Source organism: Macrobrachium nipponense, chromosome 22 (assembly GCF_015104395.2).
Source record: "Macrobrachium nipponense isolate FS-2020 chromosome 22, ASM1510439v2, whole genome shotgun sequence".
NCBI lineage: Eukaryota > Metazoa > Arthropoda > Malacostraca > Decapoda > Palaemonidae > Macrobrachium > Macrobrachium nipponense.
Window position 1 is genome coordinate 67,142,400 of NC_087213.1, and position 20,658 is coordinate 67,163,057.

The 20,658-nt window shown below is 43.4% G+C and overlaps 2 protein-coding genes across 6 annotated transcripts in view; one reads left to right on the forward strand and one right to left on the reverse strand.

Annotated features, from left to right (window-relative positions):
• The window catches only part of LOC135198846 (ubiquitin carboxyl-terminal hydrolase 20-like), a gene marked incomplete at its 5' end in the record, with an annotated part of 136,553 nt that extends 124,822 nt beyond the window's left edge, over positions 1-11,731 (reverse strand). The window contains one exon of the mRNA XM_064226817.1: positions 11,471-11,731. Coding sequence (XP_064082887.1) covers positions 11,471-11,731 — 261 coding nt within the window. The remainder of the gene's footprint in view (positions 1-11,470) is intronic.
• LOC135198771 (sushi, von Willebrand factor type A, EGF and pentraxin domain-containing protein 1-like) overlaps positions 1-20,658 on the forward strand; it is an 810,178-nt gene that overhangs the window by 638,731 nt on the left and 150,789 nt on the right. The window lies entirely within an intron of this gene.

A 20,658-nucleotide genomic window follows, 5' to 3' on the forward strand; every position in this document is an offset into this window, starting at 1 on the left:
AATTCTGTTTGGATGAGGTTGTCCTGAAGTTTTGGGAGTTTTTCACCGAACTGATCCATAGCGCAGTCCGGTTTAAACTTTCCCACTGTGAAGGTGGCTGGCAAGTCCTCCCACATATCGCCAAACGAAGGGAACAAAGGAGATGTGGGATCTGCCTCCCTCAACTGCGGCAAAGGATCCCCTTTTAAGCCTGCTTGAATGGTGACGCTAGCAATCTTCGTCAGGAAAGGAAGTGGCGCTTCCTCTTCCGTCGTGAAGATTGTGAATGGGCTCTTAAAGGCTTGAAGCCTGGTGTTAATGCAGTCCCATTCTTCGAGACAGCGGAGCCATTCCCTCTGTGCCTGGTCCCTAGAATAGAGAACTGTCTCCTTCAGGATCTTGTCCTCCCTATTCAATGCCGACTCCGTCAGCCTGGCGTAGCCAATGAAAGGAGGCTGCAAATTTTCAGGGTAGAACTCGAAGTCTTCAATCCTTCGAGTTCCACACTCCGGGATGGAGATGAGACCATCTTGGAAAGGGGAGAAAGACGCTACTCTCCAAGGGTTACTCATGGAGAATGGCGGGAGGGACTCATATGGAGGGAGCTGAAGGAGACTGGCACTAGCTGCTGGAGTAGCAGCTTGTGGAGCTTGATTGAAGCCCGACAGGAGGTTCTCTTGCGTGGACATCCTGTCCGACAGCTGGGTAAACATCTGCTCCATACTAGATCTTAAAGAACCTACTAGATCTCCTACCTGCTGCATCATTCCGGCGGAAAATGCAGCAGGATCAAAGCCACTTACTGGCGCAGAAGCAGATGAGGTCCCCCCGAAGAAGTGGATGTTTTCACTTTCTCTGCTCCGGGGTGAGAAGCCGGAGACTTATGAGTTGAAGACGACGAAGAAGTCTTTTTAGACGACGACGTCTTACTTAGGGTTTTCTGTGCCCTGTGGCCCTTCACCTTGGGGACCACAGAGGCGTCGGGTGCACTATACGGGAGCTCCACCCCCGTAAAGCCCTGGAAGGAAGAAGAAGAAGGGACAGGAGAAGAAGATCCAGGAACGCCCAAGGGAAGCCCTTGAGCATTCAACATACCTACCTCAACCAACAAGTCATCCACACCTACCATAGGCTCTACATTAATGTCTAACGTGGCGACTTCCGCCGAGATATCCTGGCCTGGTCCTTCCTTCATGCATTGCTCCACCTGACGTTGAATAGTCGCGATCATGGAGGCTGCCTCAGTAGGGAAACAACAGGACAGCCAGCCTTTTCTCCAAGATGTAGGGCTGTCCTTTAGCGGCGTTTTTCCCGAATCCGCCCGACCCAAGCTCTCAGGGTTGCGAGAGCGGTCTCCCTGACTGCGGCAGCCTGAAGGAGAGGGCGATTATTAGAACTTAAGGCTAAAGGTGAACCCTAACCATTAGACTAAATTAAGCTTAAGTTTAGCAATATATCAGAACTTCTATTGCATAAAGTTACCACTATACTAAGGAGAACTTAACCTTAAACATATATCAGAACTCATATTGTATGAATGTGCTGATGAGTAAAGTACTTACCCCATCCAAAAACTGACTCACAAGCTCGTAACAGATGGAACAAGCTTCATGAAACCAGACCTGCAGATCCGCATGGCTGGTGGAGCAGGGAGCATGAGTCCTGCAGACCTCGTGCCCGCAGGGGTCCTGCAACACGGCGTTACAGCCGGGATGCTGGCAGTTGGTAACCTGTAAGTGGAAAGATACATGAGTATCAAGATTACACTCACAGGGCTACTCTAGTACTCCGCCGCATGCCGGAGATTAATGAAAATTCGGGCATAATCCCTCCCCTGAGAACCTTATGAGATAAATAGGTGATACAATAACTCCGGTGTAAGCCGGAGGAGGAAATTTCGTAAACCAGAGGTAAATATATAGATATATGGCATATAACTATAAAAGAAATTTCCAACAAAGGGCAGGGGAGGGACCCAAGCTTAAGATAAAATACTTAAACTAACTTAAGCTTAACTAAAATAAAATCAGAGGACGACTCCGAAGCGCGGCGCTGTCCAACGCTGCCGGAAGAATGCCCAAAGGGGCACACGCCGGAGACGAAGGAACGATGGAAAGCTAAGGACCAACTGAAAACATATCCACTCCGTTGGTTGGCGGAGCCTACCACGCCCCCTCCCGTAACCGATGGGACGCCGGGGAAGACGAGGCAGAGGCCCGCCGTCACAGGGAGGGGGGGGGGGGGGGGAAGCGAGGAGGGAAGAAATCAGTTCCCGTGTACACCGCGGGACGCCGGAGCAACCAGGGAGGGGGGAGGCCAACCCCCCAACCCTCGCCACACCGAGGCACCACAGAGCACGAGGGAGAACACGGTCACTCCCAGCCTAACAGTCTGTCCAGACTCCCCTACTCCCTCCGCGTAGGGAGAGAGGGAGCCAGGCCCGGATGGAGCGAGCGAGAACAGACATCCCTCCCTCCTACTCTATGGCGACAGGAGGAGGGGGGGAAGCGACTGGGGCGGGCGTCTAGCCGTACCGCGATCACGAGTGGACCAAGGTACGATAACACAACACAACCGACTGGATCGGAAAGCCAAGGGTCTAATGCAACCAAACTGACCAGGATGGTGCCACAATGCATGATGCAACAAAACTGATAAGAGAGGATGCAACAAAACTGTAACTAACGTGGACCAAAGGACCACCGAGACCCAGGCTACAAGGCTAGACGCCCTAGGCTAACCAAAATATAACTATACATCGATAAAAGAAAGTAGGGGAAAAACAATGAGTGAAAGAGAAAGGACGTCCAGGAGTGCACGACTGACTCGGAAGAAAGTCTATCACTCAGAGCTAGCCTAAGCCGATAAGGAGAGCAATGACTAGGGTCTGGACAAGGAAACACTCGAATGCCTACGTTAGGTAGAGAGACATGCATGCATGAACTAACACCAGGGGTAGGCTACATCCCCTAAAACGATGTAAAAAGCAACACTGTATAAAATGAATAATAGGACTAGAGTCACACATGAATAAATGAAAAGGAAAGGTTCCAGGTATGGGGGACCGAGAACCTAACCGAACATGAGGCTGGACAATGCCGCCATGCTCCAGACCGGGAACCCGTATTTATACCTAAAAAATGGCAAATACAAGCACCTGGATGGAACGAAACTAAATCCAAACCTTTACAGGACACTTAACTTAGCTGCTGCAATCGCTGCACATTCCATCACGAAGAAGGGAAAAAGATAAATCCACAATTCACAGAGCGAAAGAAAACACGTGTGGTTTTAAGTCCGCTAACTGAAAGGATGGCCACCAGAGGCGCGGTGGTTGGCGTGGCGTGGGGTGTAGTGGTAGTAGTTGCCGCCTCGACCTGTGGATCGGCTCTCTCGTTTGGGAATTTTGATATAGGAGAATTCTAAATGGCAAGAAGTTCGTGGTAGTGGTCTCACTCGCCCCAGTTACCTTACCGACACCCTTCTTTTATTTTGGGTGAGCGAGTCAGTTATACTGACATCTTCTTTGATTTGTTTTTTCTCTGGTATTTGTTAGCTCATTTACCTTAGAAATAATAAACTAAAGGATATTTCACGCAGCGACACGAACTGAGCCCAGAAATATCATTTTTAAACATTTAACTTACCAGGTAGTTATATATATATATAGCTGATTGACACCTTTGGTGGAGGGTCAGAGACAGCCAACATCGTTGGAATTGACATAAGAGTTAATAAACAAACTTATGGGTTTGTACCTGTTTAAGGAAGCTGACTTTAATAATCTTGTGCCTCATTATGTCTGCTTTCCTTAAGAGATCCAGCGATCCACCCAGGGGACTGAAGACCTCAAGGAGCTGTCAACCGGTGCATAACCTCTATGTGACAGGACCTCATCTAATGCCTTTGTTCCGGGCGCTACCAAGGAACAAAATGACCACCTGACTGAAAATCAATGGTGTGGAAGCCTGCGTCCAGTCTCCACAAACAATCATAAAAATTCAACAGTTCCAAGGAAGGAAAAAGGTATTAGGTTATGGGATTGTAGGGGTAGCTCCTCCTCCCACTACTGCTTTCGCTGTTACAAATGGTCCCAAAGTGCAACAGTCTTCGTAAAGAGTCTGCACGTTTCAAATAGTGTGAGGCAAACACTGACTTACTTCTGCAGAAAGTAGAGTCCATTATACTCTGTAAAGACCTGATCTGTCTGAAAGCTACAGATGTTGTCACTGTTCTAACTTTATGTGCTTTGACCTACAACAGTTTGAGATCCGCCTCACTATATTCTGAATGAGCTTCCTTTATAAGGTTCTTAATGAAAAAAGGGAAGCGCATTCTTTGACATTTGCAGAGAGGGCTTTCTGACAAAACACTCAAGCCCCTCTGAATTGGCACATAATTGCTTCGTTCTTTTCAGGTAATACTTCAGGGCCCTTACCTGACAAAGAACTCTCTCTAATTCCTTACCTGTGAGCTCCGACAGGTTTGGAATCTCGAACGATTTGGGCCAGGGCAGAGAAGGGCGTTCGTTCTTCGCTAGAAATTCCAGCTGTAGAGAGCAGATAGCATTGCCCTGTCTGAACCCTACAGCTTTGCTGAAGGCATGGATTTCACTGACTCTTTTCGTTGTAGCTCGACCAACTAAGAAGAGAGTTTTATACGGTGAGGTCCTTAATTGATGTTTCCTGTAAAGATTTGAACCTATCACTCATGAAAAACTTCAGGACTACGTCCAGATTCTATGCTGGAGGGGACTGTAGTCTTTCTTTAGTCGTGTCGAAGGGTCTATGAAGGTCTTGGAGATCTTTATATTCAGACACGTCTAAGTTCCTGTCAATGAAGACCTCTCCGAACATGTTTATATATCGCTTAATGGTCGAGGTCGAAATGTTACGACTTGTCTTACAGTCTGCAGCGAAGAGTCTCTTATTGTCCTATCCCCTTGCAGCGAAGATTCTTCTTCTCGGCAATGGATAGGACAGCGACACTCCATGGCTGATGTCCATGGTATGGTTGCTGGGACAATCTATTAGGATGAAGTAATGATTGATCTGGAACAACCTACTAAGTCTACAGCGTAGATCGTAACTGACTAGGGCGCTCTGAGATCTGTTTATTGACTGCGTTCGGTGGCGTAGAGTCCAAGCATCCGAGCAAGTCACGTGATTTTTTGTCTTTTAAAAAGGTTTTGCCAAGAGACAATACAAATTACCTATTTGTTTGTCACTGGTGCTGGACAGTGAGGTAGTGAATCCCTTAACGAAGTGATGATTCTCTTAAGTCATGTGCCCAATAGGGCCAAGTCAATTGCCCTTTAGAGACCGAGGTCCTTTATGGCAAGACATTCCCCTAGTAGATGAATCTCAGCTAAGAAGCAAACAACACTATGTTTCATTGAAGACGAAGGTGAAGAGTGAATGCAACCTACGTCTTTACAGCCGAATCGAGAGAAGGATTCTCAAGGTTCCATACCTCCGCTTACAAAGGACTGAAAACGCTAACAGCGATTTCATTGCTGTAAGGTGAGGGGTTGTAGTTGCAATGTAAGCGGGGCAGTTTCCAGTAATGGAAATATAGGGAAGTACTACTTCTCATGGGCTGATCAATTGGAAATAGAGCTGGCAGTTCGGGGAGAAGGCGATGTCTTCCGTATATATCTGTCAATTCAGGGTGAACAACGAACAATTGCACCCTATCGAATACGAGATAATTTGCAGACAAACTCAGAAGTCTGAAGAGACATTCTGCATTATCGCAATGCGATACAACAGGAGAGTAGTAAAGACTTCTGTTACTGTGCGGTAAACGTCAAGATGAAAAAGTCCAGATTATATATATCTGTTGAAAATTCTCGCAATATCCAAGGGGATGCCGAAGATGTCATACATGTATGCGAGAATCCCCGTTAAATAGAGACTTAAGTCTGATATTGTTGTACAGAGAACAGGTTCAGTAGTCAATCATTGTAGGGGAGAGAGACATAATAAAACAGTGCGTCTCGGAGAACCAGCTGGTACTGGGTTGCCTTTCTGTAGTCTCGTTCTACTCAGTTCTTGCTCACTTGCTATCCTGAGTTGCCAGGTAATTCATTCCTCTAAGGAATGCGTTCAGGTAGAATAATCGAGCGTTAAAAAAAAAAAGGAATCTATTATGCTCGAGCAATTATATTTAAACGAAACGGATTTCAGTAAATACAAAAAACTGAGGTGGTTTTGTCGTGACCATACCATAGTATTTTAAAATCGAAGCTGGTAACTCCTGGGAAGATAGACAGTCCCGAGTTGCAGTTCTATTAAGACCCAAGTCGTCTCGGTCACAAACCGTAGAATTAACTACGGTATGCGACTGCCCCCTGGACGATGCAACTGCTTAACAGAATTATGTCTCGAGGGTAATATCCGTCGTATATTTGTAGGCTTCCGTACAAACGACCTCCATCCTAATTCTTTTCCCTTCGAGAAATGAAAATACGGATTGGAAATCTACACCATGAAAACATTGAAAAACCCCAAAGACAAAAGTTCAATCTAAACTGGATGTTCGGGTTCGTTCTTGTGTATTCCAGGGTTGGTCATCTACTGAGAGATATTCTTACTCCAGTAGTAGATATTCTTGCAAATGCTAGAAATCCCAGGAATTCGAGCACTCTGCGAGGTTACCGATTATCGTAAAAACAATTATTGAGAATTCTCGATATTAAGTCCTGCGTGGCCTTCTGGGTTAAGGCAGAGGAGACCTCATTCACTAACTTTTGTCCTGAAAGAGGCGCATAAAACAGGCCCGATGAATGAGTATGACCTCATAAGTAAGGAAAAAATAATTCATGACATTTGGCATCCTGCTGTTCAAATACTGGAACGTCCGGCGTCTTGGCGTCCAGCCTCTTGATGCCTGGCGTCCTGGTGTCCAGTTTGACTTTTGGAGCTCTGTCGTCGAGAATCTGACGATCGGCTTCCTGACTTTTAGTTTCTTGACGCCTAGCGTCTTGGCGTCCAGCATCTTGACGCCTGGCATCCTGGAGTCCATACGTCCTGTTGCTCAGAATATTGACGTCTGTCGTCTAGGTGGGAAAACCTTGACGCTCTACGTTCCCAAAAAGTTAAAACTCGAAAGCTCTGAACACTTCTCTGACGAGTTGATCTAATTCTGAAGTCGACTAAAGCACTTTGGTTCTGTTCATAGCTGTTCGACGAAAAGAATCCGCCACACTCGAGAAGTCCCCTTGGGTCGAAGAAAGAATTCCAAGGCCAAGAGCTTCTCTCATCTCATACTATACAGTCGAGCTGGATGCTAACTTTGCTGGTGGAAAACAAGACAACTGTCTTAATTTGCTCTTTCTTCGTTTGCCTCCAGTTATCCATCACCTTTAGAGTTCTCTTGGAAGAGGGAGACAAAACCCCTCTTTGAAAAGTTTGTCATATTAGAACGATTTTCCCAAGCGTAAACTCTGAAGGAGGGGAATGAGGAGTAGCTGGAATAAAGCTCTCTGGAAAATCTCATTACAGCCCTTTACAAGTCTTTTCAAATCTGATGAAGCATGTTGTTCCTTTGAATGCTCTTCATCTGAAACAGGCTCTAAGGTCCTCACAGGAGAAAGGACGTTATCAAGTTTCCTTTCTCCTGAATGTAATCAAATATAAGTAGCGACATCTTGCTGACATCTGGCGTCATGATGTATATGATCCTGACAGTCAAGCTATTGACGCTTTGCTCTATGATCTTCTTGACGTTTGTATATGATCCTGACACCCATGGATCTTTGGTGTCCAGCGTCATGATGTTATGATCCTGACAATCATTTATGATCCAGATGTTCAAGATCTAGAAGGTCGGATCCATGATCCCCTTGGCGGTTGTATATGATCCTGACACCCATGGATACTTGGTGTACAGCGTCTTGATGTTTATGATCCTGACGCTCAAGTGCCCGGGATCATGCTGTTTATGATCCTGACGTTCAAGATCTACTCGGACAAAGCCATGATCCCCTTGATGTTGGGATCTTTAGTGTCAGGGATCGTGCTGTATATGATCCTTCATCATGTTTATGATCTTGACGCTTAGGATCTTGACGCTCAGCACCATGATCCTGACGTTTAGGATCTTGACGCTTAGCGTCATGATCCTCTTGACGCTCATCTCTTTGGTGTTCGGCGTCATTATGTTTATGATCTTGACACTGTAACTCTTGACTCTTGGCGTCATAATTTTCTTGACGCTCGGCGCCATGATCCTCTTCACGCTCAGCGTCTCTTGACACTCCAACTCTTGACGCTTGGCGTCATGTCGGAGACCGACGTCATGATGTATATGACTTTGACGTTCAAGCACTTGACGTTTGACGGCATGATCATCTTGACGTTCGGTTCTTTGACGTCCGTCGTCACTATGCTTATGTACTTGACGCTGGGCGTCATGTCGAGCCATCTGGCAGATCTTCATGTATGAAGATAGTTTTTTCTCTATATGCTGAATATACAGATACGGAGTATCTATCTACATCAAACAATGAATCATCCGTAGACGAAGACCAAAGCGAAGAAGGAAGAGGAGAAAGTACAGAGGGCATAAAAGCGTCTGACATCTGTCTGTCCTTTACCGAAACAGATGGCCGCCTGTGCGACATCTTACTGCTTTCAACAAAAGGACCAACCGTGACCAACGTCTTTCCGTCTGCCACCGAAGCAGATGGCCGCCTGTGCGACATCTTACTGCTTTTGGTGGGGGAACCAAAAGCAGTAAGATGGCAGTTCTTGACGCTTTGCGTCACTCATGATCTCCTTCTTATAAAGGATCTAGATTTCGAAGCTTAAAGCCACCCCCGTCTGGGTACTGCATCGTCAGACGACGAAGAAAATACTTTAACTTCGCCTATCCAATGGCGAGTATGAGTGTCCTGGGGACGGCTGCTCGGGAGCTAAAATCTCTCGTCTCCCTTCGTCGGTCGACTTTCCTTCTCACAGGGGCTGGTAAGCTTGGAAGAGGTCTAGGACCAGGAGTACGATAGATCCGAGCCGCATCAATCGAAAAAACATAATAATTTTTACCTCGCCTTTCCTATGGCGAGGGTGAACGTCCTGGGGATCGTCAACAGGTACGCTCGAGGGGATGGCCGCTCGGTAGCTAAAGCCTCTCGCCTCCCTTCGTCGGTCAACATTCTTTCTCACAGGGGTTGGTGAGCTTGGAAGAGGTCTCGGACTAGGAGCACGACAGGTCCGAGCGGTCGCACCCTCCACTGCACTTGCACTTGCACTGATTTTAACAATGTAACTTGTGATTCTAAAATCTCTCACATTCGACCACGATTTCTCCCTGTTTCCACAGGGGATTATACCTTTACCAAAGGCTTGAATGGTCGCTATCATGTCCTATAAAGTTGGACCAACACTTATATCAGTAGGGGGAATAGAAATTATTACTATGAAAGCAGGGTCAATAGGATCACTAGCAAGGGAAAGAGAATTGTTAATTCCCTGACTATTTCTAGAAGAGCGAGACATAATACTCTTCGCTCTCCTGATATTATTTTCAAGATTTCGCACATAGCAATAATATCTATCCAGTCATTTTCTCCTTGTATCATGCAAATGATCACTCTTGCTTCTCAATTTATATAATATTAACGAGAATCTATTGAGGTTTAACAAACCAAGAATTACATGCTCTCACTCACATTCTTACACTCGAAGCAGAGTCAGCCATGTTTGGAAAATGCGAAAGAGATCAAGAATAAGCAAGAGGTACAATAATGTAAACATTCTCTTATCATCATCATTCATTATGATTCATTATCATTATCAAGATGATCTACATACACCCAACAACAAGCGAAAGCCAAAGCCAAAGTGTACTTCCCCAAATCAATTGCGAAAAACACGGGCGAAAGCGAGTAAAATTCCACGATGTTAGCCGAAACGGCGGCAGGGAAGATCTGAGGAATAGTTGGAATGGTTCCAGGTACCTGGATGGAGGGCGCACAGGTGGTACACCTGACTACCCAATCGGCGATTGCCGCGAGTTTTGAATTCTGCCATGACGTCACAGGGACTTAAGATATTTATATATAACTACCAGGTAAGTTAAATGTTTAAAACTGCCTATTTTGTTAGTTTTAACTAATAAAATCTACTAAAAATGCTTTCTCATAAAAAATATTGCAAATATAAAAATTTCCCACAAATAATGGGTCGATATGGTCCATAGAGAAATCTGCAAATATGTTAGTCTGTGAATGTCGAAAACACAAATAAGGGGGGTCCACTGTACGTATTCCTTAAATACAATATAAGCTACATTTTTATGGACTTGCATGTATCCAATAAGTAACATAATCTGATGAGTGAAGTAACTCAATCTGACAGGTTAAGTCTTGAGGTGCCAGTTTAATTAGTTTGTGTTGAAATAAATTCAGCTTTTCATATACAAGCATTAATAAAACTTAACAACCTCCTACCAATAAACGTTCCAACTGACTCATACTAAATTGAAAATTACCAGTTTTAACCCTATAAGTATTACCATTTCTTGACAGTACGTTAAAAACAGGTTAAAAGGAGGAATCTTTTTCTGGGACATTTTTGGATATTACTCCTACTGAAATTAGGCTATTGTAAAGTATGTACGTAATGGGTATTGATGTGACAAAAATTCATTTCCTTTTTTGAATGACACATTTTACAGGCTGACATTTCTAAAAGGGCAAGCTCACTATTTTATGAAAATAAAACTGGGTATGTAATATATACTTGAGTTTGCAATCATGAAGAACACACTCATTACTACAAATATAAGTACGTACAGTGGAACCCCCGTATTTGCGTTCTCCAGATTCGCGGGCTCACACATTAGCGGATTTCTCTCTGGAACATTTCCCAGCAATATTCGTGGAAAATTCGCCTATATGCGGTATTTTTCTATGAGAAATATCCACAATTTCCTAGTTTTTTTTATCAATTGCATCATAAAATGCACTTTTTGTGATAAAACTATTGAAAAAACCAAGTATAAAAAATTTTTGTGGGTTTTTCTTGAGTTTTAACTACCAAAATTAGAGGTTTTAAGCATTTTTATAGGGGTTCCAACTATTCTCGGGTTCTAACTACTATTCACGGGGGGATCTGGTACCCATCCCCCGCAAATATAGGGGGACCACTGTACTTCATGCACTCCCTATTACACAATTCCACTAAGTCACCTAATGGACATGAATTTTCAAATAAATCTAATATCTGTATGTATACATAGAACAAAATAGAATGTGTAATTACAATAACTTATGGATCAAACATTTTACGTATATTGTATTAAAGTTCTTGTCTCATGTTATGATGAAAAGGCAACGGCATAAAAAGCAGGAAGTAAAGCAAGAAAAAAAGCAAGATAACATCCATAAAAAATACTAAAAGCTTAAGGAAGACAAATAAGTTCATTTTCAGAAACTTGAGAAAAAATTGTAACACACTGGAGAACTTCTGCACTATTTGCAACTTACCTCCATTTCACACATGTAGCACCAAGCTCTCAAGTTAGAGAGATTTAAAGTGATGCAATGAGATGGAAACTGGTTGTTATGGAAAGCTGAGTGGTCTTGGTGGGCCTCCCCGCACCCCACTCTCATGCATCCTGAATATAAACACAACCATAAGCTGGGACCGCTGGCACCACACCATTCACATGTACCCTGAAGTGCAGTGACAAGAGGGATAAGGTTGTGTCTTCTAGAATGGGATCTTAGAAACTGTGCATCTGATAAGATTTAATCCGATAAGAATTAAACCACTTGATCAGGAACAGAAACAAGCATGACTTTCTACATTATAGCTACCATTTACAAGGAGGGAATTACTGTACATACTTTATCATGATTTTCTACTCTAAACAAAGGACCTATCCAGCTTAAACCTACAATTTATTTTATACAATAAGTATATCCCAGGAACACACATCATTTTACAGGATATTTATGTAAGCTACCTTCTAATCTAAATAGTTTTAAGTTGGCTAGTATGTAAAATTAACTACTGTACACATTTTCAATCATTTCACTTTTCAGGGGGACTAACCAAAAAGAGCCTAACACCATGGAAAATTTTTCTGAAGGCAGATCACTTCTTAATGATTCATGGTTGTACTATACCTGTACAAATTCTATTGTTTTCCTGCTGTTAACCATAACCCCAAAGTATGCATAGCAGAATACTGTAACAAGGGTTAGAATAAAAATTTAGCAGCATCATTTTGAGAATCATTTTGAGAATCTGTGATAGTAACAAAATACTGTATGGACTGCTCCTAAAATATGATGCAAATTGGGTAAAATTAAATTCTGTTTTTAATAGTTTTATTTATACTTACCAAGTAATTATATTTCTAAAGTTTCACTCACTGGCAGCTTAGTTTTGAAATTCACAGTAATGCTAGTTTGTGTAGGTTAATTGGCCCCGCCCACTTTCAGGGTAAGGAAAGAACAACCCAGCTGAGAGTCATCAATTGCTTTCTGCCTTATGTCCATATGAGGGGAGGAGGGAGGGCTTTGATTCATAATTCCTTAGTGAGTATAAATAAATCTTTATTTCATCATAAAAATGTCATCTTTATAACTTAGTAATTACAGTCAATCCCCACTATTCGCAGACTCGCCTATTTGCGGATTTTTCTATGGACCACATTAACCCATTTGCGGAAAATTCATCTATTCACAGTATTTTTCACTGAGAAATATTTGCAAATTACTTTATTGTCATATAATTCTTGTGACTAAATGCACTTTTTGTGATAAAACTATTAAAATACTTGGGTATAAGCATTTTTAGAGGGTTTTCTTTTGTGTTTTAATTATCAAAATATGTAGGCAGTTTTAAGCATTTTCAGAGGGGTTTTCAGTATTTGCGGATTTTAGCTACATATTTGCAAGTGGGGGGAGGGGGGGGGGGGAAGTCTGGTACCCATCCCTCGCTAATATGCGAGGTCTATTGTATGTATATTGCTGAATCCCACATTGCACTGGACGTGGGAAACATGGACTCTTTCTATTCCCAAACCTTACTATTGATAATAATGAGTTAGAGAATACATGCAGTCCCCAGTTCATGACGGGTGTTCCATTCTTGAGACGCATCATAACCTGGAACATCGTCGAAAATCATAAAAAATCCTATGAAAACCTTACTTTTAATGCTTGGGTGTATTAAAAACTACGTAAACTGCATTTTTATTGCATTTTTCATTAAAAAAAAAACTTCAAATTTTGATTATTCTGCCTTTTCAGTCATATTTCTTCAGCCAGATTAGCGTTGTAAGTGTCTTAACTCTGGAAGAAACATAGTAAACCTGGAAATAATTTCTGATGAATATAATGGAAAAGCGTCGTAACCTCGGAACGTTGTAAGCTGGGGACTGCTTATATCAAATTGCTAGTACTGATACAATGCTTGTTGTTCCTCACCTGGTAAGACAGCTTCAGTAGGTAGATCCTAGAGATGTATCGGATATCCGCCTCCTTGGATTATCCACATTTTTTATAAATCCGAAACCATATCTGCATTGACAATTTCTCAACATCTACATTAGCATTGAAAGTAACATCCGCAACCACAACCACAGTTTGAGAATGAGGATACGTAGATATTACCCCATGCTCAGTGTTCGATAGTTTACACTCATACATTGTAACTAAAGGTAGACTTGTCTTGTTGAAAAGGATTGCTGCATCAGCTCCATTAATTTTGTATAGAGTCTTCTCTATTTTCCTTATTAAGGATTTCTCAATGTTGCTGAAACTGGCAAGCAACGTGCCAAAGGGGATCGTCAAATCCAGTGTAGTCATATTGGATTGTCTTTATTACTGCTATATACATATATTACTACTACAAGTTTCTCTCTCTCTCTCTCTCTCTCTCTCTCTCTCTCTCTCTCTCTCTCTCTCTCTCTCTCTCTCTCTCTGACGTTTCGCCCAGATCTGCCAGGGCATGGTCACAGCGATGGTTGCTGGAGGACTGAATCTTAGTGGTGAGTCCTTCGCTATATATCATGGTCGTGCGGGCACTCACGGATGCTCCTGTAGGACCCGGAGGGTGCACGACTTTTCATTGGCTGGCGGCCAGGCGTCGGAAATTCTCGAGGCGCGTTGATCTTCTCAGGTGTGTTGCGTCACCTGGAGCCGGGTTTTCATTGGCTGCGACCGTGGTGACGTCACTCCTGGTATTGGTATTTCTACCAACCTCTTCGATATTGGTCCCATCCTGGGCGCTGGTGTTCTCGTCTGGAGGGGGGGGCTGGGTCTTCCTTACACAGGTGGGCAGCAGGAAGGGTTCCTGTGTCGTATTAAGGAAGGGTTTTTGTTCAAGGATGAATAAACCCTCAAGGAGGCGTAGGCGTCGCTGATCAGGGGCTCTTCCAATTATCTTTGTGTTTTTTACGATATCCTCACGCATGACGTGCTGTTGGTGGGCGGTGAGGGCGTGGTGTTTTATGGCACCGTTCTGGGCGTGACAGGAGATCCTCTTAGACAGTCGTAACATTGTCATACCGATATAAACTCCAGGACATCCTTGGATAGGGCATGTGTACCGGTAGACGACGTTATTCTGCTTCAGGGGATCTCCTGCGGGCGGGGTAGGGTTATTTCTCATTATCAGGTCCCTTGTTCGCCTGTTCTTATAATAGATTATAAGAGAGAGCCTCTTCCCTTCCTCCACGGGGGTGACGTTCTCTTCTACAATCTTCTTAAGGCATCTCTCCTCTTCTTTGTATCCGTGGTGCATGAAGGACTTGTAGAAAATACGTATATCCTCGGTGGGGGGATTCTCTCTATTCTCTCCGTCCTCCATGTACCATTTGTTTAAGGCTGTTCTGATCTCCCTGTTGATCAGCTTGTTGGAGTAACTGTTGTTGATCATCATTTGTGAGGCTCGGTCCAGTTCTGCGTGGGTGTCCTGCCACCCTGAACAGTGCGTTAAGGCCCTCCTCACGAAGGCCCTGACGGTGGTGGTCTTGAACCTCGCAGGACACTCACTCTCTCCATTTAAGCAGAATCCCAAGTTAGTAGATTTGGTGTAGACGGTGGTGGTCATCTTCGGGGTAGTCTTTGTAATTAGGACGTCGAGGAAGGGGAGCCGATCTTCGCTGCTAAATTCAATTGTGAAATTAAGGGCGCTGTTGCGCAGGAACTGCTGGCGAAGGGCTTCAACCTCTTCCTCGGAGTCAGCTTGAATAAATATGTCATCCGATGTATCTGGCATACGTTCCGGGACATCGGTGCTGCGAAAACCCACCCGCTCTTCAACGGTACCCATGTAAAAGTTGGCAAAGAGGACGCCCAAGGGGGACCCCATTGCCACGCCGTCTTTCTGACGAAACATCTGTCCTCTGTGGGTGGTGAAGGGGGCTCTCTTCGTACAGATGTCTAGGAGTGTCTTAAGCGATTCTTCCGGGATGTTCGGAGGTAGACTTCTAATTTTTTTGTTTTTTTTTCCTAGATTTGACTCTTTCTTTTTATTATAAGTATAGAATACAAGATACACATTTCATACAGTATATACTTTAAAAGTAGCTCTGTTATAGCATACATATTAGTTTTATAGCATATTTGTTTTAGTAATATCATGTCATTTACACCAGTTGTAATCATATAGGCAGGGTACTGTGTTTTTTAGGAAACACTCTCTCACTCTCTCTAATGAGAAGAATGACTGAGTTTTGTTACCCTTATCATGCAAGGAGCATGAAATAACCTTGTGCCAAGAAAACTAGAATGTTTGTGTATCGCTATTACTGTTTGAATGTCCATATGAAAGTACTATGCACATAAATATGAGTATCACTTAAGTTTCTACTTTCAGTTAGTTCATCAAATATTAAGTGGAAACATAGTTTGGAATTATGTGGCTGAAAATCATCTTTAATATTTAAATATATCTAAATAATTTAGATTTACTGTGCAAAGTATTCACATCTACATCTGCATCTGCAAGGGTATGGTCATCAAAAATCTGCATCTGCATCCACAAATCTAAAAGACTGATGTCTGCATCCAGAAATTTTAAAAATTGATATCCGCATTCCCATCCATAAATCCCATTTTCAGACATCCAATACATCACTAATAGATACTGCCTCTAGTCAGTTCCCACTACATTAGTGGGAGCTTATAGCAAGGGATGAGACTATTGGCTATAAAGCATACATATATACATAATTGTAGTATGGAGACAGGAGCAATCACTCAGGGATAGACATATTGGAGTAGGGAGACGCGTTCTGTCTTTCATCCATTTATTAGCGCCGACGTTTCGTATCAGCTCGATACATTTTCCAGGCTGAAACGATTACACATCAATTGCGTATAAGTAAAAAGATACACACAATGTTTACCAACACCAAAATTAAAAACCTTTTAATAAATTAAGAATAAAAACAGATAAAAACAGAAACAGAATAACAGTGAAAGGGCTAGGAGCGAATACAGAGAAACAAATTAGCTAAAAAATAATAATAATAATAATAGAAAAATATATAATAATAATAATAATAATAGAACGAACAAGACGCCTACCCACAGCGGTAGCGGAAGGAGAACTGACACGAAAAATTGTTATGGAAGGGAGTGTAAACAAAACAACAGTAATTAGGCAATAAACAGTTGGGTGGAAGACGATTGGTGGTTAAGAGAAGGTACAGTTAGCTTGATTATTATTGATTCAAGGGTGGTTAGTTCGTCTATATGTCGGGTTCTTCCTACAATATTAAAATGACTGGCATCTATGTGTGTTTTGCAACTTTTACTGTGATTTCTTATGTTAGATTGTTCTGGATTTGATAGTCGACAACCCGTTCTATGGCTAATTCCTTGATGAGAGGAAATTCGGACTTTTAGCAGCCTCCTGGTGCAACCGATGTAAGTGCCGAGATCACATCTGGGACAATTATACTTATAAACGACACCGGAGGCAAACAGGGGCTGATCTTATCCTTGACTTGGAAGAGTGAGCCGATAGTTCGGGGGTTTATGGGAATTAGTTTCAAATTAAGGGCAGGCAATTGCTCATTGAATAGGGTGATGCATTTTTTCCTAAATTTATTATTATGGAGAAAGGGAAATCTAGCAAACATACGGAGCTTGGGGACACTATGGACTATTGGAGGTGGATTGAATTTCAGATTAAGTAGCCTATTAAGGGATCTATGAAAAATTGCTGGAGGGAAATAATTATCCTTAAAGTAATCAGCAAGGAAAGTCACTTCAGTATGAAAGGTAGACCAGCTTGATGTCAGATTAATGGCTCTATGGAGGAGAGTTGATACGGAATTCATTTTAAAGTTAAAAAAACATGAACTATAAAAATTGGTCCCCAGGCCAGTAAAGGTGCTCTTTCTATAAATACCAGTATGAAAGCCAGACTCGTCCTTGGATATCCTCACATCAAGGAACGGAAGTGAATTCTGTGTTTCTGTTTCAACCGTAAATCTAATGTTATGGTGTTGGTTGTTTAAATACTCAAGAAAGGTATCAGCATGGTAATTACATCTGAACAAGGCGAAAGTGTCATCTATGTAGCGTCTATAAAAGAGTGGGCGGAAATTAGGTGGGCATACATCTAGAGCTTGCTCCTCCAGGGAGCACATAAATATGTTAGCAAAAGTAGGACCCAGAGGGCTTCCCATGGCCATCCCCTCAGTCTGCTTAAAAACCGTATTATTAAAAACAAAGGGCGTATCCAGCACGGCTAATTCTAAAAACAACTTGAATTGAGTTCTATTAAAATTGTTGAACAAGCAATCGTCAGTGGGAAATAGCCTGTCTAAAATTCCTGAGCTGTGGGCGAGGGCTGAGAATTCTCAGCCCTCGCCCACAGCTCTTTTAATAATCTTAAAACTAGATGGGCTCCTTTTTTTACCAAGAATGATTATGACATTTTGAAAAACCTAGCCAAAGATGAAAATGTAATAATTACTCGTCCAGACAAAGGTAAAGGTACAGTTATCCTTGACAGACATGACTACATACAAAAAATGAATGACATTTTAAACGACTCTTCAAAATTTACCAAAGTTGGTGACCCAGACCTTTACAATATTACTAAACCCGAAGATAAAATCAACAGATTTCTTAGAACCCTAAAACAAACCAAAGCAATAGATGAAAATACGTATCAGGACCTTTTTGTAACAGGATCTACATATGGACTTATGTACGGACTGCCAAAGATACACAAAGAAGGAATTCCTTTGAGACCTATCCTTTCTTCCATTAACACTGCTAGCTATAAACTCGCCAAATTTCTTGTCCCTTTACTCCAACCACTGACTCACAATAAATACACATTAATAAACTCGGCCTCCTTTAAAGATGACATTTCTGGGCTCAGCTCGTGTCGCTGCGCGAAATATCCTTTAATCTATTATTTCTAGGGTAAATGTACTAACACATACCAGAGAATAAATAAAATAAAGAAAAAGGTCAGTATAACTGACTCGCTCACCCTCCAGGAGGGTGTCGGTATGAACACTAGGCGAGTGAGACCACTACCACGAGCCAAATGCCAATAGAAATCTCCCACTACAAAATCCCTCCAAGAGGGGAGCCGACCCACAGAGTGAGCAGCTCGTACTACTACTACTCCATCCCATGCTGCCGACTGCTGCGCCTCTGGTGGCCTTCCTTTAAAAGTTAGCGCCAGGAGCCACACGTGCTAATTTTCTCTCTGTGTTTTTTGTGCCCTTTCGTGGATTTTTACTATAATGGAGCGTGCAGCTATCGCAGCAGCTAAGTTAAGTACTCAGTATTTACGATTAGTTGGTTTTTTCCGTCCCTGAGTCAGTATTTGCCGTTTTTTAGGTATAAATACGTTCTCGGGGTCGGAAGCATGGCAGCATGGTTCTGCCGCGTGATGGGTTCGTTCTTGGTCTCCCATACCTAGAACATCCCTTATTATGTACGCTCTATTTGATTATCCGCTTTGTTTAGATTAAGGTCTACTCAGGTTGTCATGCATGCATGTATTTCACCTTATGTAGGCTTTTTCTATCCAGACCCTAGTCCAGGTTCTTAGTATCGGCCTCTGACTAGCTTTGAGTGGTAGACTTGCCTTCGGGTTAGTCGTACACTCCTGGATTTTTTCTCCTGCTATATTACTTTCTCTCTTTCATTTTGTTTTATTTATTATATGTATTTTATCATTCGTTAGGTTAGTTAGGCGTCTGGCTTAGCCTAGGTCCTGGCTCATAGAGCCTATACTACCGCTGATCAGTTCGGTTGCTTCCCTATAGTATCTCTCTGATCAGTTGGTTTTAGCCCCGTGGGCCTGTATGCTACCGCTTTTCAGTTCAAGTTGCTTCCCGATAGCTTCTCTCTGATCAGTTGGTTGGCCTAGGTTTGGTGATCGTATCTCAGTTTTACCGCCTCGTGGTCACTTCGTGATCACGGGACAGCCAGACGCCTGCCAGTCACCCTTAAACCCCCCTCCCGCTCTTCCATAGAGTCGGGCGGGGGTGGGTCGGTCTGCCCATGCTCGCTCCACATACCCGAGCCTGCCTCCCTCTCTCTCCTCAGGCGGAGGGGCTAGGGAGTCGGGACAGACCCAGACTGGTCTCGACCTCTCCGGCTTCTCGGTACCGGCCGGGTGGTACGTTGTGGGGGGCCCTGGCCTTCCCCCCTCTGTTACTACCTTGTCGCTCCGGGCTAGCTCGAGCATGTAGTTCCTCTCGCCCTTTCCCTCCTTACTAGAGCTCCTCCCTGATCGGAGTCCTGGTATCCAGCGGAAGGGGCTAGTCCACCCGGTAGAGTGGGCCGGAACATACAGTAGGTCACTACTAACCTTACCGTATTGCTGAGTTACTACACTCCGCTTCACACTGGACCTAGTCCGGTTCGCTTGTGTTTAGGTTTAAGTTATCTATAAGTTTTATCTTAAGTACCTTAAACCATCCCCCCTCCCTTTCATATCTTACCGGATCTCTCCGGGATTATAGCCTGTTCAGGCGAAGCAGGGAGGGGTTATGCCAAAATTTTTTCCGAGCTCCGGCATGTAACGGAGTTCTTTTGTCCTTTAGTCTGTAAGTGATGCCTTTTAAGATACTCATGTGTCTTCCCACTTACAGGCCACCAACTGTGAGCATCCGGGATGTTCCGCTACACTTCAGGACCCCTGTGGACACGAAGTTTGCCGGTCCCATGCTCCATGCGCGACTCCGCACGGGGACATCCAGGTCTGGTACCATGAGACGTGTACCATATGTTACGATCTGGTGAGCCAGCTTTTGGAAGGGGTAAGTATTCCATCTCCAGTAGCTGCTCCGCTTCTTTTTTAGTGCTTAAGTTTTTCATCAATTACTTTAACTTAAGGCATCTAGTTTAAGTTATACTCTAAGTTTTAGTTTTAAGTGATTCTTAAATCTAAAATACGCCCTCTCTTACAGGCTCCGGCAGTAAGGGATACCGCACTGGCTACCCTGCGGGCCTGGGTCGGAGGTTTTGGCAAGAACGCCGCCAAGGGTCAGCCCTACATCCTCGAGAAGCGGTTAGCACTATTAATCTTCCCCGGAGGCAAGGCGACAGGTTACGTCGACCCAGTAGAGGCGGACCCGACTATCGCCTTTATCCAACAACAGCTGGCGGCCTCCTTAACTGAACAAGACCAGGATATCTCCACGGATGTCGCAACCCTGGATATTAATGTTGAA